Source organism: Falco biarmicus, chromosome 8, assembly GCF_023638135.1.
Source record: "Falco biarmicus isolate bFalBia1 chromosome 8, bFalBia1.pri, whole genome shotgun sequence".
Classification (NCBI taxonomy): domain Eukaryota; kingdom Metazoa; phylum Chordata; class Aves; order Falconiformes; family Falconidae; genus Falco; species Falco biarmicus.
Window position 1 is genome coordinate 54752660 of NC_079295.1, and position 25249 is coordinate 54777908.

The following is a 25249-nucleotide window of genomic DNA, read 5'->3' on the forward strand; positions in this document are numbered from 1 at the left end:
GCATGATGGCCAAGCGGAGAGGGTTACCTGCGGTTAGGTGGGAGGGGGAAGAGCTCAATCCATAAATATACGGTGATGAGTTTTGTTTAGAGTCTGCTGCTATCTTTGTCAGTCCCCATTTAGCCCATTTGCTCATGCAGCCACATTGCTGCATGGAGCTGAGGGACTCCACTCGCACCTCTCACAGCCCACCCAGGGACTGCGAAGCAGGTTTGTGCCATGCCCACCCTCCCCACCTCTCCCTCACACCATCCTACAGCAGAGCCCTTTTAATGAGTTGGACACCGTCCCGCTGGTCAGGGCTGAGACAGTCCCTCACTGCAGAGGTGCTCAGACACCCTCGCCATCACCTAAACGCATCCAGGCAAGGCAGAGGAAAGAAGGGGCAGCACGGGGCTCCAGCATCTGCTGCTTCACCTGGGGAGGGAGCATGAGTCTCCCCCCTTGCTCACACGGGCAGGATGGGGGCCAGGTCTGCAGATGGTTAGCGCTCACCACAGGGATCACATTTCCAAGAACTCTCACTGGGATACATCTCCAAATTGCTCAGCACCCAGCACGGGAGGGGTTTCACGAAGCCTGGCCCCCAGAGTACAAAATCCATGATCCAGAGTGCTTCAGGAAAATACACACAGCAATGTATCTTCTCTCTCCCCCACACACTGCAGCACATGTAATTTCCACTGCAGCAAGGGGAGAGATATACATCAATGATACTATTTCATTTTTCTTGCTGAAAGCTGCTGGCTACAGGATTTGGCAGCCAGGGAGCTGGTGATACAGCTCACACAGCCACTCCAAAGAGGATGCATCAACTCCACACGCAGACCCATCCCCTGGCCTCTGCCCTGTAGCAGACCAGGCTCATTTCTATAGCTCATTAAAGAGGGATGAAAGTAACCTTTAAAGGTTGCTTTCATGTGAAACAAGTCTGAAACCAAACAATGACTTGGCAAAGAGTGAATTGGATTTTTAAAAGCAATGCACTTCACTGGAAGTCTTATTTCTTTTTTTTTCTTCTTCTTCTTTTGAGCCTGATGGTGGATTATTTTTCCTTGACACAATCCCGCCTCCGCTATGATAGATGACGGCACATTTAGCAGTGTTCAGCCAAAACTTTTTATCTCCATATGGAAGATGGATGGATGAGGACTCTGAAGCCCACATCAATTCCTTCAAGAACAAACAAGGATTCAGCCCAGACCCCCTCCCAGGTTTGTTTAAAATACACAGAGCATAGGGCAGAGGACGTGATCCTATAAAGCCCCATCTGGCACCATTTGCAGTGCTTATGAAGCAAAAAGGAAGGAGCACTGCCCAAGACCTCCAGCCATCTCGCTGGAAAGCACGAAGGACAGCTGTAGCTTGGATGGGCTTTGTGCTGGGGGCCCAGGGCTGCCTGCACCTTCCTGTGCCATACACGCTGTGTGTGGCAGGGTGGGAGGCCTGAGGAGGTGTCCCCAGCTATCTGAGCAGGGATCACACACAGCTCCTTGAGGGCAGAGGCTGGAAGAGCCAGAAAAGCAGCCAAATGGCTCTTGTAAAAATAAGAGGCACTGCAACACTGCAGCAGTCCTCAGTAGGAGCAGATAATGCAGGAGAGTCATCCTGGGTAAGCAAAGCAGAAAAGGACATGATGAGACCCAGGAGCAGCTCTGGGCTTTGAAGATTGCTCACCAGCACAGGTGACTTCCTTGCATCAGCCCAGGCCAGACATCGTTTGCTAGGTGAGGGAGCAAGCAGGTGATGTTCAGGACTCCGAGTGAGTCAAGGAAAACAGGAACTCCACCGGCATCACAGCTCCTTCTCTCTCATCTTTACATGCCATGAGAGATGGGGCCACAAGCCTTCAAGGAGCTCCTCTGAATGTAGCTAAGCTACAAGCTCAGGAGCACCACATCCCACAAGACCAGCTCCCAACCCCCTATCCGCTCTCATAGTGCCCCTTCCCACCGACACAGAGAAGTACAAAGAGCAGAGGTTACAGATAAATTTTCCTCCCGGCGAGATGCTAGTAGAACTCCAGAGAAAACCTTCTGAGGGAGCACTAACCTGGAGCAGGTAGGGTAGAAAGGACAACAGATAGACATGAGATGAAGAGGGCTGAGAGCTGTACACCTGTAGGAAAATGTAACGGTTACATCCCCACACAGGGCGCAGCAGCAACAGCCGTTACACAAGCAACACATGTACCACAGCGCACACACCTCATTAATAACATCTACAGCTCCTAATGCAACGTGCCAGAGAAGTTACCTAACCAGCAATAAAAACTTCTTTGGCCCTCTCTCAGGTAGAAAAGCCAACACTCTTCATCTTGTAAAATGCAAAAAGCCCCCAGATGTTTATAAAATTCTGTTGGGCAGCTCAGCACAAATGTTGTTTACCATCGAAGCGTTAGGGATCAAAACTGACCATCCAGCTGACCGGAGCTTTACAGCCACGGTCACGCAGCAGTAGCATGGCCCTCTCCAGCTTCCCTCAGCACTGGAGCTGTGTGCCCTCAAGCCCACCACCTCCTGTCGCTCCAACCCATCAAACACGTCTGCTTTCAGTGCAATGGCAACATCTACTACCCAGCAAGGGTAGCAGGCAGGAACTGCAGACACACATGGACATGCACGTATGGATGGATGTGTGTGTATATATATATATATATGCAGGTAAGTGGAAGGTGCTGCCCACGTGCAGCACATCCACAGAGACATCGTGGGAAGGCGAAACCTGGGCTTGCTGCACCTGCGTAGCTCCTGCTGTTTGCTGGGGAGTCTTTTGAAGAACGGAGCGCACGTGGGTGCCCTGCGGCACACACCCGTGGGACCGAGCACCAGGGCTGCTACCAGGGGTGAGGTAGCCAGGGCAGCACGTGATGAGGCGGTCCATGGAGGAGCTCCACTGGGATCTCCCAGTGACAAACATCATCCCAGCTCAATGGCTAAGACCAGGCCAAGAAAACACAGAGTATATTTATTGCTCCTAGGAAATGCTTTCATTTGCCACCCCCCCCATACCCTGTGCACCTCAAGACAGCAGCAGCAAGCTACGAAACACTTCCTCCGTGTGGTGCTGTTAACCATGGGAAGCCAACACAGTAGCTTGGACAGATCATTATCCCTTCATGCACGGGGCTGGGGAAGGGGGTGGTAGTCTATAATGACGCTAATTAAGTCCTTAAGTGTCTTGGTAAAAAGCAGGTAACACTTCAGTACAAGACAGAATATTCCATTAGGGCAGGCTTCACTGTAGACACAATGCTGCATAATGGGATCCTGTAATTATGCCTGCACTGCAGAGACTTTTAAAAAAAGGAACCCTGTTTTACATTCCCCAATGCAAACAGCATGAAATGATGTTGCTTAGAAACCTTTACACTCCTACAGTGTGTGCAAAAAAGTTATTCCAGACATCTGTATTTAAAATAAAATTTAAAAACAATCCTACCGCACACACTCACATGGATCTTGGCTTCACATTGAGTGATGAAGCCTATGAAATGTCAGAGGAAATTTAAATTTAAAAAAAAAAAAAAAAAAAGACACATGCATTTAAAAACTTCAGCAGCTTGTTAAGTCATTTCAGGTTATGTCTGGTGCTGTTCCACCTCACCCCTTTACACAGGGCTCTGTCTCTGTGGATCGATGGTGCCATTTGTACAGATTCAGACTTAGAGAGTCCCATAATCCTTTCCCCACTCACACTGACCTCAAACACCTGGAAAAGATTTTCTTTCCCAGAGAAGCCACCCAAGGTTTTACTCCAGAATCGGCGCACACAGAGCAGGGCTCTGGTCCCGGAGTCGGAGGAAAACCCACGCAGTAAAGGCGACACAACAAATGCTTGCATGAGTGGCAGTGTGGGACACGAGCCCCGAGCCCCCACTGCTGGGGAACCACTGCTCAGGGGCTCACGTCAGGCTGTGCAGGGTGGGGGGAGGCTGCAGTGCCCCGAGATTTCCTACACCAAAGGCAATACCGTCAGATCTGCAGCAGCCCATAAATAGCATTTTACCAAGCACCATCCTGATACTTCCTCCTGTAATTTGGGCATCGCATCCCACAGAGATGGCAAGCCCCACCGGGGAAAGCTTCATCTCGATCCAAGTAGGCAGGTGGGGATGGGGCTTTCTGCACCCACGAAATCAAGCAAAGCGGGGAAGGACTGTCAGCTTCACTCTGCAAATCCAAACCCCCAACCCTGACCCGAGCCCCCCCCACAGCACAGCCCCGGGAACCCCATCCAGGGCTGCCACTGCCTCCCACCCACCCGTCGCTCTCCCCACCATCTCCTCCTCCTCTCTGAAAAGGTCACCCCTCTTTGCCTGGCAACGGGAACAAACGCTCGGCAGCAGGCACGGCCGATGGATGGTGCGTCACAGCTGCCACCGCACCGGCACGCTGCCGCGCAAAGGCCAGCAGCTACAACAGGAGCAGCCAGGGATGTGACAGACCTCAGGTGCTGGGATGCACCCAGCCAGCTCCACTGGTTTGGCATGATGCAGAGCACGAAGCCAACACTGTTGCCCCCTTTCCCCCTCCCACAGCTTACAGGCTCATAGCTTTCTTTTTGTTATTCCCTGCTGGTGGAAGGGGGGGAGTGGAGAGAAGAGATTGAGCCTGTGTGCCTTCATGAATAGAGAAACATGAATATCCTGATGGATGAGCAGAGGTGGATCATCTGTCCTGTAGGGAAAGTCTTCACTGATGGGACATTGGGGAATCGGCTGCTGTGCCTCTGATGTCAAGGTAACTTTTTCAGCTGTGCCGGTACCTGCTCTCTCAAGACTCCCTAGATCCTCAAGACTACAGTGGCCAGAAATCATTTGACTTAAAATCTTCCTTCAGAAACGCCACTTTTCCCTCTGTCTACCACAAAGACCTTACTTGTAAGAGCACGTTAATTGTTTCAGCATTTTAAATGGGGTAGAGAAAGCAGTTTCTCTGTACGTGCTTTTCTGCTGATACCTGGAAAGGTGCTTAGGCAGCAACACGGGTGAGCTCCTGCTCAGACACGTGGCATCTGGTGGTGCTTCAGCCTCCTGCCAGGGAGCTCTGACTGCTGGTGCAGGTACCTACAAGCTTGCCTCTTCCTCCCCTCAAGCTGCTTCACCCACAGATGCTGAGGATCCAGACCTGGAGCCTCACCCTCCCTGTCCTCGGGCTTTGCACATTCATTTGCATTGCTCTAAGGCAGGAACCATTGCCTCTTTGCTCAACAGCGCTTCACACCCTACATGGGTTACCTTAACTGGTTACTGCAAGCAGCGAAAAGCCAGTCCATGAGCAAAGCAACAAAACAGAAGTTAAGGTTTTCTGCCACCTTTACAAGCCCTGCTGCAGTCACAGAGTATGGACGGGTCTGGAGGCCAGAAATGCGCAAAGCCCTAAGTCACAAGTTTTTAACTCCCCAGCTTGTCCCCAGGAAGCAGCTTTGCCTGTATCACCTCTGGCTACCACAGAATTGCCATCGTCAGCATGGAAATAAGGCTGAAGGATCAGCATCTGCGCTGAGCAATCGGCTGCTTGCAAGAGAGCCCAGGGTCAGTGGGAGAAGAAAAGAGAAGGTGGCAGGAGTCAAAGCCCTACAGTGGAAGTGCACAGACCATCTGTGACCCCAGGCAAAGAGCTTCATCCTGGGTAGGCAAGAGCTCCCAGCTGTGAGACACCAGGAGCAGGACCAGGAGCTCATGGAAGGGCCACAAAGGAACTCACAGCAAAGCTACAGAGATAGCCACCATCCATGGACCCCTGGGGCAGGCCACATCTGTGCCACTCATCCTCCCCGCTGGCACACAGAGCAACAAAACTGCTCTCACCTGGATGCAACAAAGTCAGATCGAGGACTAAGATGCTTAAAACCTTCTGGTAAAATAGGCGTGAAAATCGTTATCAAGATGTGCGAATTTGTACATCATCAAGAAGACAGATGATGTCCAGCTGCTGAAGACAGAAGGTTGGCAAATGCCCCACCGCACACTGCTCTTCTCCAACTGGAGCAAACTGCAGGAGATGCATGCATCCCTCCTGAGGGAGGGTGCACAGAGCAGCGGGCCTGGGGGCTCTCCCTCTGCTCGCTGCTGTCCTCCAGCTGAGACAGGAGACAACTGCCGTATAGGCACATTCTTCTTTTATCTTTGATTGTGGCTAAAAATAATCAATACAAGCTACGTGGCTCAGGCTGTTCTCACCATTGTTCACTGTGGAGTGAAGTCCAGATCAGATCGAATGTAATTCCACGTGCAGAGTGCCGCTGGCCCCCCAGGGCTCACGTTCTGTGGGAGTGCAGTCGGTATCTGTCCGGTCCATCAGAGACACGCAGCGCTAATGGGCACAAGTGTGCACACTGATACGGTGCATCAACTGGGCCCACCAGCGACTGGGAGATGAGAGGTCATGCATGGAAATGGGAAACGGAGATAAGGAGCAGGGTCTCCCCATGTACATGCAAGCAAGAAGTTAGAAATCCTATGATTGCTGAAATAATAAGAAAATATTCAACTCCTTCTACCCATCTTCACATTGGTATCTGCACAGCCACCTGAAAATTCAGCATGTACTGCCTGAATCTTCTACTCATTATCAAAGCTCAAGTATAAACCACAGCAACTACATAGTTCTTTTTTTTCCTAATCCTAGTATGGTGAGACCAAACAGTTAAAGAACAAGCCAAAAGTCTGCAAGATAACACTACAAAATAAAACATACAGGCAACTTATGCACATGTTCCAGAACAAACCCCAAAACAGCATGGAGGTCCCAACTCCTGCGTGCACTTCCACTTTGGAGGGGCCCAGAGGACATCTGACTTCTTGTGGATAATTAAGCAAAGTACAGGTTTCGTCTGGCTGTCCTCTGCATGAATAATGGTTTTTTTACAATGGGTAGGTGAACAGCCAAAAGAAATAAAGTGAAAGTCTAAAATTGCTATTAGAGATCAGAAGCTGGATTAGCAGGCTCTGCAGGTGCCCACGGGATTGCTTCACCTCCTGCCCCAAGAAATCAAGACTCTGATGCCACTTCAGGCTATTTCTGCTGCACCGTATTTAAAAGTCAGTTCAAAAGGCTCGATTCAACGCCCACAGCAACGTGGAACATCCCCCAGCCAGCTCCAACAAAGAGTTAAACACGTACAACCTGTTGATTAATTCGCAGGCAACAAGCTGCACTAATAAAGCCCCGGAGACCTTAATCAAGCTGTTTGCTGGATGCAGGAAGATGGGCAGAGCTGTCAGGATGGATTAGTGTTTGCCCACTGGCAACTTTTCTCCTGAATGAAAGCAAGCCGGAGGGGGGAGAAACACGCACCCCCATACATATGTACAGCCATACAACACGGAGGGGAAACGCCGCGCCAGCAGCAGGTCCCACGGCCGGATGGCTGCCGGAGCTCAGCAGCCTACACGGGGGAGTTAATCGCAGGAGATGATTTTGCATCTTGAGTTTCACATTCACCTCCATTGTTTGCAATTCCTTCCGAGAAGCTGGAAAGGAGCAATTTCTTCCTTTTTCTTTTTAAAAAGATCTCGTCCTTTTCCGTTCGATAAATTTTCCTGGCCCACCATTCTCCTCCTATTCCGTGGAGAGTTTAATGAAGTTGTTTATAATTGACCCCATTTTGAAGGGTTTCGGTGACACACATTGGGGTAAGGACATTCTGCAAATTCAGCTCAAGTTCAAAAGGGGTCGTTTCCTTTCATTATGACAACAAGGTTTGACTTCAATGCCTTTTTCTTCCTGCAGCATTTACTGTTCTGACACAGCACCATCAGGTCAATGCAGCAGAATCCAAACAAACCCTCTGCCTTCTCATCCCTTCACCAGTTGCAGGGAACCCAAGTAGTTCAGTGCTGGTATAAGTAAGAATTACACAACTGAACTCTGTTTCTGGTTATATGCAGGGAAACTTCATCTTTTAAGTAGCTAACCTTTATTTAATCTGGTAATTCTTTTCATTGGAAGTATGCCCCTGTGTGCTGCCACGGCACATCTGTCTTGGGGTACCAGTTTAACAGGCTGCTGCGTGTCCAAGTGGATGTACAGAGCTTGTAAAACTGACTGCACAGCAATAAGCATAGAAGCTCAAAAGTTTTGTGGGGGTTTGTTTTTTTTTTTTGGTTTTTTTTTTGCTAAACCTTAACAGACCAAAACAAAGGAGTGGCGAGTTGCTCAGCTGTGTGTCTTACTTACGTCAGGTATGTTTGAATAAGGCCATTTTCCCCACCAGCTTTCTGTTGTTCCAGCCAGCAGGAACGAAATATCCTGTGAGCATTTCCGCAGCTGGTGTATGTTGCTATAGATCCACTCATATCAGCACAGCTTTGATAATTTACACCAGCCAAAGATCATCTTCCCCTGTGTTTACAGCTTCACTGAGCATCACAAGGGACACAAGCAGGATGTTGACACCTCATGACTTGTACCCATGGATGAAGGGGATGGCAAGCACTAAACAAATGCAGCTGAAGATTAGCAAAAGCAATTATGAAAAATAAGCAGTGGAAATAATGATTCATCAGGAATTGAATCAGATGTTGGGCCTAGACCTGCACTCAGTGGATTTGGCAATGGCAGTGAGGATGCTAGCCGACTAAAAATAATTTTTAAAGCTATTTAAATGCAAAAAAACGTCCAGTGCTAGTTTTGCAACACCACCTTTTTGTCTACCCTAACTATTTTTCAGACAGCTTGGGACCTTGGAAAATCTCTTGGCATTCTTACCCCACAGATACCTCTCTCCCTACCAAAACTTCAAGTCAAGAAGAAGCATGGCATATAACATGGAAGCCAGATAGGAAAAGCTGTGTGAAACTACAGCTTGCATCAAGCCAGAGGTGAGGCCAGGCTGAATGCTAACAGTCCCTTTGAACCAAAATACCACAAATATACCTGCATACAGTATTTCTTAGCAGATCTCAGAGCAGTGTCAACATGCTTTAAGAAAACACTGGCAATGTCAACAGTATCCCCATGAACAGCTGGAAAATGTGGAGGCACAGAAATGCAGACGACGACCTTGTTCAAGGTCACGTACTCCAGCAAGGCCACTGGATGCTCTCAGTCACCACTGCCTCCACCTGGCGAGGAAACACACCAGGCACTATGCCAAGCACAACCCCAGCAGCCAAATGCCCTGTCAGCTCTAGCCAGAAGGATGCTAGAAGGATGTCCTCTTCAGGTAGGGCAGCTCAACAACAGGCATGCTCTGTACCTTGATCTAGAGAGAACCCAATAACCAGAAACACCCTCCCATGAGACTGTATTTCCATTGCTTTCACTGGGAATAGGATCGGATGTGAAGTTGGGGAAAGGCTCACACAGAAACCTGACAAGGACTGAGAACTATCAAGCCCTGGGTTAGCTCTCTTCACACCAACTGAGCAAAATGACCTTGCTCCATTAGTGTCAGTTCTCCATCTGCAAAGTTTCACATTAAAACATCACAGTCAAAGAATAAAGTCAAGTATCCAGTGAGTCACTACTATAAAGATGAAACAAAAAAGCCCTGCTTGAATCCCCCCACCCCACTCCAGGGTCAGCAGCCAAGACATTCCCCCATCAGCTGTGAATTTCCTGGATTGCCGGTGAAATCACAAGCAAAAGCCAATACAACTTTTTTTCTTCCCAACGTTCAAAGCATGTGCAGCAGTTTGATTCCCACAGGCTGTAAATCCACCACCCCTTAGATAACACAAACCTCTGCCAGAAATCCATTACCACCACACTGACACACCGCATCTGCCTGGACGGTTCAGCTCTGCCAAGACCCTTGCTAAGGGGCTGTGCTGGTTTGTGTACTAGGAATCACTCACATCACTCCTCCTTCAATTAGGGGATCTGGCAAAGAAGGGTTGGTCATATGGACTCGGTTTTTTTGCCCACCAACAGATCAGATGGAGGTGGGTGAGCTCCACTGAGGGAGAAACATTGGCCTGAATACAAGGGACGGGTTTCTGACATGAGCTCTCGTGTCGCAAAGAGACTGGTGAGGTTATACCGATGAGCAAACTACATGGGATCACCAGCAAGTGGGTTCCTTGGAGCTGCCCGCCCTCCTTGTATTTCCTTTGATGAAGATAAGGTCCTAACCAGGGTCTAAGCCAGGATCTAAGCCACGTTTGCAGTCCCCTGGGTGCAAAGCTGCCTGGGGGGGCTGCTAGGAAGTTGTAGAAAGAACATCCTTCAGGCCCTTACGAGAAGAATCTGGTACCATGCCAGACAGATACGGACCATCTAGCAGTTTCCGTGCCAGATTCAACAGCAAAGTGGCCAGTGCCACCCAGACCCTCAGCATCCCAGCTCCCAGTGCAACCACCCGTGCAGTAGGGTCCACATCCCAGCCACACAGGCTGCAATCGCTGACGAAAAGCAAACTGTACTCGTAGGCTACCCTCACCCCTGGGCTTCGCTGCTCAGTCCCTCTTGTGGTCAACTTATTTGTTGGTCCCCAAGGCACAGTGTCCCCAAAGCTGTGTGTAGGCCATGGGAAACTACAGAACTACTGTTCCTGTTCCAGCTCGATTCCTATTTAATAGTCCCAAGGATCACTTAATTCTGGAACAAAACCCCAGGCAACACTCTGCCATCAAAGAGGAGAAAAAGCCCAGCTAACCAAGTGTAAATCAACACCAACAACTGAAATGCAATTTCCCAGCAAAAAGCCAGAATATAAAGATAGCAGCAGCATTCCATCACAAGATAGATAAAGATGATTCAGGGGAGACAAAATCAGTAGGGAAAGGGGTGGGGGAAATCCAGTATTCAGAGCTTAGCTCACACAAAAATGTAAATAGGCAAAATACCTACATTTTTTCTTCACTTAGTATAGCAGAAAAAGGATATAAAAATATTGAATATGATCTTACTGGAGACAGTGGAGCATGACCGTAAATTATAGCTGACATAGCTGAAAAAAGTCAAACCAGTTGAGCACTTGCAGGAGAATTTCAGATGACTCTGTGGGTCACCTCGAACTCCAGCAGTTATGGAAGAAAAGGAGGGTACAGAGGAGCTAAATTATTTATGTCAGTCAAGCTTATCTGTCACAGGGCTACACCTTTCCTACCACAGCGCATTTCTGGGATTAATGGTCAGACATTATCTGGAGCTAGGCATAAGAAGCAGAAAAACTGAGGTGATTTCGTTATTTGGAAAAAAGATGTACCACTCAACTCAGCTAACACACATTGAATTTCAGAGTGGTATCTTCCTGAACCAGTAAAAAGATGCACTTTGTGATAACTAAAAAAAAAAATTACACACTACAGGAGAGCAAGAACTCTACTGAAAAGTGCATCCAGGAACGACAAGTCAGTTAGCATGGTGCCAATGCCTGATAAACTAATGAAGTTGCTAATTAAAAGCAGGGCACTTTTCCATCTGGGGTTCACAGCAGAGACAGGCTATAGCCTGAACAAGTCTCGCAGGGAAAGGGGATGGGTGAATAAGGAAAGCAATGTGAGAGTGCTGATTGACAACGCAGTTAGATTTTCATCCTGTCTTTGATGGGACCCTTCAGAAGAAGCTGCTAAAGAAACCACGTAGTCACAGGAATGGCAAAGCAGCAAATGAGTTGGGGAGGGTGTAAGGAGGAGAAATAAGCAGGCAGCTTCATTAGGGCAATTTCCTCCCCTTAAAGCGTCAACTCCCCATACCCATCACTGGTTTATCAGCCTAGAAAACAGGCTGAATGAAGAGGGCTTAAAATCCCCTCTCTTTCCCCCAAATTATTCCTAAAGGAAAGCTTTAAGAAAGAAAGAAAGATGGGAAAACTTCAGAGGAGCAAGACAACAGCAGCTGTTAGGTAGCAGTGGCTATTGCCAAGCTGACAAAAGTGGGAAAAAAACCTGTATTTGTTCACCCACCAGCAGGGTCAGCACCTGCACAGGCAGGGGTCTGGGCAGCACAAGGGCATCACATGCCCAAAAACAGGTGGGAGCAACCTAGAAATAAAACAGAGCAACACAGCCCATATGGAATAAGGCTTGCAAGCCCAGTCTAACCCCAGACACCAGCACTGAGACTGGTACAAAGCCTCAAAGGGATGAGAGGGAAGCGTTCACCTTAAAACGGCAGAGCAAGCAGGTGACAGAATAAGTCTCAGCTTTCATTTTCTTTTTTCCAAGAAAGTCACTGATTAAAAAGCATATTGAGGCTTCGAAGTGAAGGACTAGAAAGTCAGTAATTGCCAAAGTTTATGCTGGGTTATCTTAACTCAGCCTTCCTGGATGCCCATCCTGTCCAGGCAACAGAGCAGGTGTCGGCAGGGAGGAGGAGAAAGGATGCATTTAAGGGTAACATTTGCGTGTTTATCTTTGCAGCCTTTCAAAATGTTTATTTTATATTTGGGTGCGGACAGACTTGTTAGAGGAAATGATTTAAAAGACACCATATAATTGCACAAAAGCACATTGTGTTTCATTGAAATAACCCTCTCATGAAATACATCACTCAATGCATCGTCACCACAGGGCTCCCACAAAGAGCCTTCAGTAAGAACCACGAAGGGCTGAGCCTGGGCAGCCACCTCAGTGCTGGCTTTCACCTTGCTCGTGATGGCACTGAGGGCCACTTGGCTTAACACAGGTCCCATGCAACTGGTGCATCCCCAGGCAGTGACAGGAAAGCTCGCTCAGACCATGTGCAGCATCACTTGGGGTCACATCTTCATCTGGAGTGCTGGCAGAGCTAATTGTGCATTAGCAGCTAGCAGGAGAGCACCACCAGCCCAGAAAAAGATCTTGCAGAAGAGGCAGTAGCAGTTTGCGGTGGGTAGGGGCTGTCTTGGATGACACGTCTTCCCTTCCCAGGGTCGGGGAGCCACACGGTGCCCCAGGAGCTGAGGCCTGAGTGGCACCGGTCCCAAAAGGGACAGGAAAGGCACCCAGGGACCATCTGCTCTCACCAGCAGCCCAGGCACAACAGGTCCTTTGGCACATCTGAAGAGCCAGGCAAAGCTGATAACATGGTATCATCCCCCACAGCCAGCAAGGCAGACTCAAAGGGAACAGACTGCACAATTATCTAAATAGCGGGATGATCCAGCATTATAAAAGATGCTGATAACGAGATTTTTATAAGTACTTCAAGGGCAGTAGTAACATGCCCTAAAAGTAGTCCTGAGAGGATTTGAATGATAGTTTAAGAGTCAGGAGTGCGTTATTCCACCTGGAATTTTACTGGGGTCCCTTTCACCACCTCCTGAAGCACCCGAGACCAGTAATGTTCTGGAGAGGGCTCTACTGGTCCACGAGAAAGAATCCCTGCAGTGGTCCACCAGTGCCTAAGGAAAGCTCCCTCCCAGCAAACTACTGTGAAAAAGGTGGGTGGAGGGGGGGAAAGAAAAGGGTCATTTTTTATTTCCACCGGCAACAGTTATGCTTCTGGCATATTAATATAATTTTTTTCCATAATCAAGATAGTGTGATTAGACTGCTTTTAAAAAAAATAAACAAAGACCTATAATGGGCAGTCTGAGCTGCACCATGTCTGGAGCCTCCAGCTTATCAGAGCCATCACGGGACACAATTTTTGTTCACTTTATCTGGGGAAAAAAAAAAAAAAAAAAGTCACTGAAGCCCACAGACCCAGCCCACAGGGGTGGAAGGGAGGTCCCCCATATCTCCAGCAGATACTGGATTTAGCATGTCAGCTGTGACTGGAGGTGACAAGGGGGCAGACACACAGCAATTAGCAACAAAACAGCTTCTGCTGCCACCCCAAGCTCTGCTGGGAGGCTCCAGCACTGGCTACCACTTAAAAGTGCAGAGGGAAGGCAGCGCTACCCACCACCAGCTGCACATTTGTAGCCCTGAGAATGTGCTTTCCCCAAAGATGCAGCCCAGGGGGTTCTCGGTGTCCCTCCCTCACTCTCTCAGACCCTTGGCCAGCTTAATGTTCATCCTGGGACTTCCCAGAGCTGATCCAATGTTTCCCATGGGGGATGCGATGACCACCCAGCCCAGGCATCCAGCAACAAGCTGGCTTGGGGTCCATGCAGTCCCCTCCCCGCTAAGGAGGGGGGACCAGGGAGGGGTATGGGGGTTGCTGGCAGAGAAGGGCACCCCGGGCTCTGTCGGGGCTTGCCTCTCCCAGCCTCGGTCTCCCTGCTTACACATTACTGGGGGAGCAAAGATACTTGACAGTTGCAAAAAAGCAGATAATTCTGCCTGCCATAGCTGTGTTTACGCAAAAGCCACGGGTTTATGAGGAACAGCTTAGTCAAAGCACACAAAGAAACACCCTGCAATATTTTTGAAGAGGTTTTGTTGGTTTTTTTTTTTAATTGCTTTGAGAAGCAAAAGGTTAGCTACAGAAACAGAGAGAATGAGGCAGCTTAACAAAACAACTGCTTCTTGTTTTTCCGATTCTGCATCTTTTTTTCCAGCCTTTCACAACTCCCCCCCCCGGCCCTTGCCCCCAGCTCCCACCCCAGGTGCTCTCCACACCCAGTGCCCAGGGACCTTCCTGCTCCTGCCTGATGCTGTCACACTGTCAGCATGACACGAGGAGCACTCAGCAAAACTGTGCGGCTGGGGAAGGAGAGCAGCCCTGCAGGGCCCTTGTCACAGCATGGCCCACCAGGACAGCCAGGACAGCTCAGTTTCTGTTTGTTTCTCCACACCGGTGTGAGGGGAACAAGTGAGAACCTCTCTCCTCCTCCTCACACTCTCCAGCCTCCTCCATTACCCAGCCTGCTCCCTCTGCCCACGCTCCTCCTGCCACCTGCAAACTGCACCAGCTTCAGCAGCTGTACAGCACAGGTCCTGGACTGATCCTGCCATGCTTATGGTACAGATTCATTCCCTCACCTTGCTCTGTGTTCATACAGGTGTGGATATGAAGCAAACCTGGAGTTAGCACCCCTGGTGTCAGCAGGAGCCCTGAAGCACCTTAAAATTGCTGTTGAATGCATTGTTCATAACGGAGAGACTAACAGCATCCAGCTATCTAATCCTTAGCCAGAATGAGAGGTGCAGTTAATCCCTGGCGAGTTATACTTGGTACCCCCCTCACCAGCACCCTCCAAACCCAAGGGGCTGTGACAGGGATGGTTGTGACAATCCAAGCTGTTCCCAAGGGACAGGGACCAGGCAGCATCACCTGCCACAGCCCGCAGCAGGAGATACTCAGGTTAGTGTTACCATGTTGCATTTCAGAAAGTTGTTTGTCTCAGCCTCATTAGCATTCAGAAAATTACAGATTAAAAAAAAATTATAAAGAAAAAGAGTAGCAGCTCACGGCTCCAACCAACCCAATTTACCAGTTTGCAATAGACTCGTTTCCCAAGAGACAAACCGTGTTATCCCCGTCTGGGTAAGGAAAGAAACAAGTCCTGTCCCTGCAGCATCCCACTGCCTTCAGCTCCCCTTTGCAAGGCACGAGTGGACAGGAGAGGGAAGGGAGGGCTCCATATCTCCAAGAGAAGTGTTTTTTCCTGCCCAAATGGGAGGTGTTGAGGCCATGCCTTTCCTCACTTCCATTGTCAGGATGACGTATGGCTCAGATGAGGAACCATGCTGGTTTGAACCCCACCACAGAGGGGAAGCTCTGAGCTGGGGTCCAGAGCCATCCCTGCTGGATGCATCTGAGACGTGTAGGGCTGCATTTCTTCAGAGGGTTTTGCAGGTTGAAAGTTTTAAATTTTTGGCACAGGAGTGCCACATGCAGGAGAAAAGATGCACACACGTTTCTGGGAGCCAGATTCTCTCACTCGTAGGGCTCAAGTGAAAAACAAAACAGGCTTGACAGAACAAATTAATTCAGCATGAAGAACTTCTAAAATAAAATATCTTTGACACACGAAAAATAGATAAATCCTTGCAGAAGATTATTTTAACAAGGCCAAAAATCTATCACAATGCTGAAGAAAGGAGGCACAGATAAGGCTTTAAAATTTATGTGATGTTTTTATATCCCTAGGCATTGGGAAGGCAGCACAGTTCAGAGATGACAGCAGGGATCCTATCCAGGACTCCTGAACTCTCACAAGCTTTGGGGGATTGCTGCAACCAGGAGAATAGAAATCCTTCATCCAGAACAATATTTATAAATTGCTACAGATATGTTGCATCATTTCATGCCTTGGTTTCCACTTCACATAATCAAGACAGTAGGACAACCCCACAATTGTGGATTTTCATAAGATCTTGTTATGTTATAACAATGTATTGTTTGAATGAGTGTTGTGCCCTGAAAACACAGCATTTGAAGCAGACACAGTGATTTGGGATGCAGTGTACATCACTCCCATCTCCAGCTTTCCTGAGCTCAGTGTTGGGTTTTAGACCCTCTCTAGCACCCCTTCTTACTGGGAATACTGGCCCCACACCCAAACACTACAGACTTCTCCCCTGTAACTTAAGCAACTCTCCCTTGTCACACTCTGCCTTCTTGGCTTTGCTGGATAGGGTTTCAGCCTTGAGGAGCACATAAGAGATACTTTTCATAGCGCTGAGGTTCTCCTGTAATTTCTTAAATAGACACATACACTTCACTCTTAGGAAAGCACAGGAGCACAAGTTCCTGTACCCAAAAAGAAAGCCAACCCAAAGACAACAGCAAAAAATACCCTGCCCCATCTCCTCAGCAAAGCTCTTCAGAGATATATATTTTTATTTTATTTTATTTTTAATGGACTCCTTTAGGATTCCAAAATCCTGCTTAGTTTTCAGGCTATCCCTCCACCTTGTAACAGGCTCTTTCCAGCTTGTGCAGGTCCAGTATTCAGACAGGTTCTCCCCCTCCCACCAGTACAGCACAACCCTGCCAGCTGTAACCGCTAACACATCCCTGTGGGCTCTCCTTTCCTCCTGGGGAACTTCCAGCCTCCCTCCCATGCCCCATCCTCTCAACCAACCTGTGACAACCAGCTCCTTCAGCACAGCCTTTAGCAAGTCCTTTTATTGTATTCATCCTATTGCAAGAACAAAGACATTCCAGGTTAGCAAGCTCTTTGATAGTTTTGTAGCTGCTTTCCAGCTGGCCAGTTGTTGTGACACTTTGTGTTCATATTTATGGATCTTAAAACGTTTTGTGCATATACTCCCAGCCTCATTATACAACCAAGGACACTGAAGGGTACTGCCGGTGTGAGAGACTCATCCAAGATTCAAACACCAAGACAGAGCAGGGCTATGAGTGGAAGATAATGTTTCAAATTCAGATCAAAAACAAAAAAAAAAACCCAAACAAACAAACAAAAAAAAGCACGCAGGAACAGGCCATACAGGTTATTCTATTGCATAGGCTGTGTGTTGTGTATTTTGCATATATTGTGTAAACCGTATCTACATACTCTTCCACTGTCCATTTATAACATTCCTCCTTGTATTACAGAAATCCCAAGTTAATTTGCACTAGCCCAAAGCCTTCATCTCCCCAAACCCAAGCATGCACCACATCTGACCTTTGCATGCATTCTAAATTTGTACTTAGTGCACATTGTATTTCGCTAGCCTCTTGTATGTGTTTTCCATAGACACAATGACACAAAAGCAGCAGTGCCTGGGAGCCAAGCCCTGGAAAGACGGTGGCTTTAAATAGCTTCTTTGTCCTGCTCTTACTTACCGAAATATTGCACATTATTTAGAATTGAGTTTTAGTTTTATCAGAGACCCAGAAATAGAGACAATAAAGGGCTGGGTGAATTTTAGCATCGTTTCAGGTCCTGAAGTTTTTCATTCCTTTCTACTCTCCCCTCATCTTACCCTTCACTGCAGGATTTGTACTGGCATCCCAGGAACCACCAGTACAAACTTCTGGAGGGGCTCTCAGAGCCACAGGAATGATCTCAGCCAGAAAGGGAAGAGGTGACAGAGAAGGTGGCACAAGTGTGAGAAACTTGAGGGACACATAAGAGTGTCCCTCTGCAAACTGAGAGCAGGATTGTAAAATCAAAGCTTCTGTCCTTGATGGGGAAAAAGTTTTTAATAGACTTCAGGCTGGTACCCAGAAATGAAAGGGTTTTTCAGCACTAAATTAATGGGAAAACTGTCAAGAGTAACAGAAGTTATAAACATTTATGTTCCAGTTCAAGGCAGGAGCAGGCATTTATAACTGTGCTATTCGAATGACAGATTCTGAAAACCGGAGTCGTTTCGAGTCGGGGCATATGGATGCTCCTTTTTAGGTATGTGTAGCAGCCTGCAGAGCAGATAAGATGCTTGTCCTCAGGGAAGAGCTCCAAACAGGGGTGTAACAGGGTGACATAACAGGAACACAACCACAAGGGCATTCCCGTCTCCCCTCAGGGCTTTAATTAGTCACTTCATCTGGGTCCCAACACATTTGTCCATGTTTTGTCCAGCAAATAGATTTTAGGTTCCTTTCCCTTTCTGATTTCCTGAAAAGCAGCTGGCAGGAGAAGTCAGAGCAATTTGTGGAGGGGAGGAGAACTGTGCAGGTATTTAATCAAGGATACAGCCTACAGCAGTGGGTTTGCAGCCAGAGCAACTCTGAGAGGAGAAAGGCTATTACAGAGGCTGAGCTGTGTGTGTAAGGAGAGAAAAAGCAAGGAAAAGGGAAAACCCTTACAAACAAGCCCTGTATAACTGCATTTCAGAGCCATGCAGGAGTAGGCGCATCAGTCTCTCAAGTTTTTCCACTCTAACGTGAAAAACCTCTCACTCGCCTTTGTTCACTGGGCTGCTGAGCCACACGTGAGCTACCACAGGGTGCCACCCTGTTGTGCGACCCACTCCTCAGGGTGGTCCCCTGCCCAGTGAAGGTCTGTTACAGAGCCAACCAGCCCACGGGGCACTTTGTGTTTGCCCCAGACCAACGCAAAGGCACCTGCCAGCAAACCGTGAACCGCAATTAATCCAGACAGGCAAAAAGACATCACCACTAAGCAGCAACTTTTCCTGAGCCTGCAGACGGGGCTGCAGGGAATCCCACACACCCAAACTTCTGGGCTGGTTTGAAGCAGCATCATGCATTGAAGAGAAAACACAAGACATACTCTCTATCATTGTCTTTGTGATAAATCCACATCAATGTTGCTCACTTATCAGTAACAATCCACCTAAGGCTATGATGTACGGTACAGTCCCAAGGCACCAGGCAAGCTGAACTTGGCACAGGCTCCAGCATTTTGTAGTGCTGAACTGCAGTTCAGCAGAAGCGATTTGTTAGCGGGGTTAATGAACTCCACGGTGCAAAATGAAAGTGTCTGTGAGTAAACCATGCTTAACATGAATGTGCTATTTTCCCCACAGCTAGCTGAGCCTGCCTAGAGCCTAATGGGTGCAGGTTAACTCAGAAACGTACCTACCCTTAATCCACGCATGACGGGCAATGCAAGCAAGCCCAGTTCATGCGGGAATTTACTGCGGTACAGAATATTTTGGCAGCTGGGTACAGTGACCTGGAGCAAGAAGGACAGTGGTAAGGACAAAACACCCGTGAATAAGTGTCCAGCTGTAGGAATGGCGAGATACCGGCAAAGCATGTCCCTGCCATCCCCAAAGCAGAGGGGAGGAAGCTCTCCCGGGGAAGGGGGGGGGGGGGGGGGGGGGAGAAGCTCCCCTCCCCCCCAGGGAAGGGGCGGGGGAGTGGGGGGGAGAAGAAGCAGCTCCCTTCCCCCGGGAAAGGGGAGGCTGGGGAAGAAGCTCCCTCCCCGGGGAAGGGGAAGAGGGGGGGAGAAGACACACACACACACACACCCGGGGAAGGGGAGGTTGGGGGAGGAGAAGAAGCCCCCCTCCGCCCCGGGGAATGGGAGGGGAGAAGAAGCGCCCCCCCGCGGGGAAGGTGGGGAATGCAGCGCCGAGCTTTCTTGAGCGTCTGGCGCCACCTAACCCAGGAGCGGTCGCATTCACCCTCCCGCATCCTTCAGAGTCACCCTCCCGCATCCTTCAGAGCGGAGGGAAACCAAACCCTTTGGGTACCAAACCCCTCCGGTTTCTACAGCGGCCGGTCCTTCGGGAGAGCCTTCCGCAGGGATCGGGGAGGTCAGAGCCCGCAGCGGCCAGGAAAGCCACTCTGAGAGAAACCCAAGCACTGAAGTACGGTCAGACCCACCAAAGAGCTGGGGGACTGCAGAAACGTGGTAGGGGCTTTTCCGTGAACTGCCCGGCTCCCAAGAACTCCCTTGCCACATTTCAAGGCATTCTTGTATATTTGCTCATGGCTACCCAGTTGAACACTGGGTCCAGGAAAGATTTCTGTAAATCAGCAGCTCAGCTGTCCCAAAGTTGCAGGAAGACTAACTCGGAATGGGCAGCCCCCAGAAGCTCTTATAAGATGGTTATGGGGCTCAAAAACAAACCTCAAAGACCAGATGAACCACGAGCTGCAGGGTCAGGGAGGTACTCGCTTGGCAGGTCCTGGCAGGCCGCACGCACTGACAAAAAGTACTATGGGGGCAGGACAACACCTGCAAGTTGGAGGGACAGAAGCACGGAGACAGGAGTATGCGGGGTTAGAGGGGCTCCTTGCTGAAGGATGGGAAAGGGACGACAGAAGCCTCATTCATCAGACACAGAAGAGCTGCTGATCAGATGGAGAAAGGCTAAGCATGACAAGAGAGATGTACACACCTGGCAACATTCGCAATCCTTTTTGTTATCTGCCCAGAAATACAAGCAACACGTCCAGCACTCTAGCTGATGCCTAACCAAAGTTTTCAGACCAACAGCCAAAAAGTAACTCAGCACAGAGGCCTGTGTGCTGACCTGTAACGCTCCCTAGCACTGCGATTTGGTTTTACACTCAAAGACCATTAAGATTGAACAAAGAGTTCAATCAGGGAATGATTCTCTAATAAAGGCACACGTGAACTTGCATTATGCAAAGAAAGCTTCCAGTGACTTTTGGCCTTGTTGAGCCACACAAGATGCAAATAATTCAAAGCTTCTCCCATACTGAGAGACTTTCCACTGTTCAGAAGGATGGATGCACATTGCTCCTGGAGGGGACTGCATTTGGTCAGTCATTCTAAAAGAAGATTTAGACCCAAAAAAGGAATAAAAGAAAGAAAGGTGACATATTGGAGCCAGAAGCTCTCCTTGGACTCTCCCTGAAATGAACATTGCTTTAGATCAAGGGATGATTACTCCTTGGAGACTTGCCTGTCTATTGCAAACTTTTCCAGAAGCTGAAACAGACCTAGGGATTTCCAGCCATCCCTCACAGATCTCAGACACTCTCAACCAAAGCATCTCATTTGGCCATCAGCCCCCAGCCACATCCACCTGCAACAGTCCTAGGCAAGCACCAGCCCATCACAATGCCAAGAAAGACACCCACACTCTGAGCAGAAGAATTAAACATCCATCCAGACGTAACAAAGCTGCTAAACCATCCCTAGCCATCAGCCTGTGTAATTTGTACCAGATCTCTAAAGGAATGGAGCTCGCCCTTCATCTTCTGCAGGGGCACACCACACCAAGGAATAAGAACTCACTCTCAGCTGTGTCCTCCTCAGATCTGCTCTCCCGGGGACCAGCTGCTGCATGGTTATTTACTCTTCTTTTGACTGGCCTCAATCCCTTAAGCAACCCGCTTCACAATGTCCTTTTCCTGGCATTTATTCAGCTCATCTTGTTTTTTCCTGGTGCGGTTACAGAGTAGAAGTTCTGACTTTTGAACCCCGGCTGCCCTCTGTGAGGGATGCCCGTGCCCGTGCCTTGCTGCCCAGCCAGGGCTCTCCTGGCCAGGACCAGGGGACAGCCCCATCCTGCACAGCTTACCTTGCTGCAGAGCCTGAGCACAAGTCCCAGCTCTGCACAAAAGACATACAAAGCAATATTTCCAGATTGAGAACCCTTGCACCTCAGTCACAGCTGCAGCTTTTAAGGATTCACTGATTTTATGATCCCCCGATCCTGTTTTCTGCCCAAACACTGGTACCTCAAATATAGCTAAGAGCAAAAAAGTTCTTGGTCCTCTCCTCTAGCAGGACCAGGAATTCACACCACTGGGTGGAAGTCCAGTAGTTAAATGTTTCCCCAACATTTTCTGTGTTTTGTAAATAACCTAGGGCACATCTGAGCTTTGGCTCAGGAGCAAGAATACTTTACTCGAGTCCCTTCAGTGAAGGCTACAGAGGAACAGAGTTCTTTGCCACAGCAGTAACACACTTGCTGTTAGAGATACTATTTATTCCCTTTCTCATCCCAGAGAGGTCAGCCCTTCCAGCAGGGATTACTCTACGTTGGAAATATAGAGTGCCACCAAACTCCAAGTCCTACTGCAGGTAGAGCATACGGAAGCAGTTCACCAGAGCATCTCTTTGCACACTTCAGCATAGACTGAGAATGGTGCCAGCAGCACAGGATCCCAGCAGAAGGGGTGCTCAGCAGCTTGGATTTGTTCACAATTAGTAACCCCTGAAATTTCCCTATCCCTAGCAGAGATCAGGCTGCAGCGTGCAGCCCATGGAAGCTGTGCTGGAGAAGGTGGGTGGCATGAGCATGTGAAGGGGGCACAGCTGAAACTTCAGCAACAGCAAAGGTATAGAAATCAGCTTGAGGGGTTTCTTTAATTGGAACACAGGTAGGGCTACTGGCTTTGGAAAGTGATTTCTCTGATTTCTGATTACTATAATGTGCAAGTGGAGAAATTACTTCAAATTGAGAGCAGGCTGAGATTTACATATGTTCATTCTTTCTCAGACCTTGACAATTAATTCCATCTTGGTTCAAATCCTTGTATCCAGTACTGGAAGTATCACCAAATCCATGTATTTACCTTCTCTGTTAAGCAAACGGGAGTGCAGCAGGAGCTGTTGACCTAATGTATTATTAAGGTCTGACTTGCCTATAGTGCATTTACTTTAAAAATGTTATCTCAGGTACTGTTTTGCAGGACTGGCTTTGTAATCAAAGACTTGATGTTTGGATTTCAAAACAAAAATTAACATTAGGGAGCACAGTTATGCATCCGTTGGAAATAATCTTCCGTTACATAGCAAACACGTAAATCTGATGGTGACTGACTACCCTGAAACCAAACACAGCATTAGCAACTCCCAGGAGAAATACAAGAAACATGAGAACCCGCTACAGCAGAACATTACCTGCAGCCAAAGCATTCGTTCACTAGGAACACAATCAGCTCTTAATCCACCGCAGCTAGCAACGCCTGCAGAACAGCAGAGGCTCTCTCTTAATGTACATACACGTCTGAATTCAGCATTGCTCCACACACCTGAGAGCAACCACCAGTAGGAAACAAGGCTCCGAAGTAATTTGTTTTGGGGTTTTTGTTCTGCCAATTGCCTGCGATTACCTGTTTCCTGAAGCGAGAAGTATTTACTGCAGATTTATGCACCCAAGGCGTACTTCGCATTGCCCTATATCCCTTTTTCTTCTGCAGCAGGTAATACTTGGCATCAGTGTCAACCTGCTCGACATAGGACAACTGCGTGGCACATGCACTTGCCATTGACAAGACAGGAGGGCAATGGAGTCTCATGCTCCAAAGGTTCCTGGCACAGCCCCAGGAGGACCTTTCCCTCCCCTCCGTACACACACACTGTGCAGAGGCTCAGGTAAAAGCACATAGCTGTGCAGCTTCACATCACACTGCCAAACTTACACGTTAGGTAAATGACAACTCTCATACTTCCAGTAGCAAAATATTTCGGGTTTCTCCAAAGGAAGAGAAAACAAAACTAAGTACTTAAAGCTTTTCAAAATAAGTCATTCAATCGGATCAAGCTATAAATGCCTGAAAAAAATCATCACGTTTCTAACGTTGCCACTAAGAATCAGGTGTGAAGAATGACAAAGTTTTATTTAAAATTGAAACTGTAGCAGGTCACATGCACCTGAGCAGCAGTTTGCAGATCTGAAAGGCCTGAGGCCAAGGAGAGGTTAACAAGAAACAAGTTGGGTCTTGTTGACACATACTGCTGTACGGCACTACTAGTAACTGTGACGATGCCTCACGTTAGCGTACTCATTACCCAAGGCTTTTCTCACTCCCACACCGGATTATTTGTATTCCGGAGCGCGGGCACCTCGTACCGGTTGGCTGAGTTCAGTTATCAGCTCCCTTCAAATCCAGCCAACCGGGCTGCCGGCTGCCGGGCTCTTTGGGCAGGCACAGGGCGCACAAGGGCGCGGAGAACCGGCCCCCGGCTGCGGGCCAGCGCAGATCCCGTTGTTTTCCCAGGTCTGTTTGCTCAGCCTGCCAGCCGGGATTGGCAGGCAGCTTGGGAGCGGAGGACTTTGAATTACAGCGGGTGGACCTGGCAGGGCTGCTGCCCGGGCAGGAACCGCAAAGGGCGAAGGGGCCCTTACCGCCCCGGCTCTTGCTGGGGGGGCAGAGGAAAAGCAAAGCCCCGCGCGGCACCTGTGCGGGGCTCGGTGACCAGCGCAGCTGAACACACGGGCTCCGACCGCTGGGCACCCGGCACCTTCGCAGCGCCACTGTAGCTCACCCGGTCCAAGCACTAGCGTTGTACCTGCCACCTTCGCGCGTCACCTCTGTGTCACTGTCACCCCCTCCCCACGCCGAGGGACGTCGCGGGGGGGGGGGCTTTGGTTTTCCTCTCTAGCCCACCGCACGGCGATGCGCCCCGCACTTACCGGTGCCGGAGGCGCTGCGCGGGACGGACTCGGCGTTCCCCATGGCCGGGCGGAGCGGGGCGCGGAGCGGAGCGGATCCCTGAATGCAGCCGGGCAGCACCGGGCTCCTGCCGCGCCGCCGATTCGAAGCTGCCGCCCGCCCCGCCCAGCGCTGCCACCGCCAACGGCCGGCCGCGGGCGGGGCCGCACGGCACGGCACGGCACGGCACGGCACGGTCCCCGGCTCCTCTCCCGAAGGAGGGACGGTGTCCGCACCCCGGTGCGCCTCTGTCCCCCTGCAACGGAGAGGTGTCTGCGTCTGTGTCAGCCCGCAGAGCGAGGTGCCCGCTGCCCAGCACCCACCCCAGCACCCACCCCAGCACCCACCCCAGCCGTAACGGGAGGTGCCCGCTGCCCAGCACCCACCCCAGCACCCATCCCAGCCATGACTGGAGGTGCCTGCTGCCCAGCACCCACCCCAGCCGTAACGGGAGGTGCCCACTGCCCAGCACCCACCCCAGCCGTGACTGGAGGTGCCTGCACCCACGTCAGCCTGCAGGAGGAGGTCCCTGCACCCACGCACCCCTGTCACCCCACAAAGGCACTTTGCCCACGCAGCCAGCCCGGTGAAGCCCAGGCGCCCCTGGCCACCCACCTGCCCGGCTGTGGGGGCAGCTGCCTGCATACCTGCACCCACACCAGCACACAGGGTCCCCTGCACCCCTGCCAGCCCCCCTGTAC

General features: G+C 49.6%; 1 protein-coding gene across 1 annotated transcript in view; it reads right to left on the reverse strand.

Annotated features, from left to right (window-relative positions):
• NEURL1B (neuralized E3 ubiquitin protein ligase 1B) overlaps positions 1–24633 on the reverse strand; it is a 146015-nt gene extending 121382 nt beyond the window's left edge. Inside the window, exon 1 of the mRNA XM_056350073.1 lies at positions 24530–24633. Within this exon, the coding sequence (XP_056206048.1) occupies positions 24530–24572 (43 nt within the window). The 5' untranslated portion in view covers positions 24573–24633. The remainder of the gene's footprint in view (positions 1–24529) is intronic.
• Positions 24634–25249: the final 616 nt, after the last annotated feature.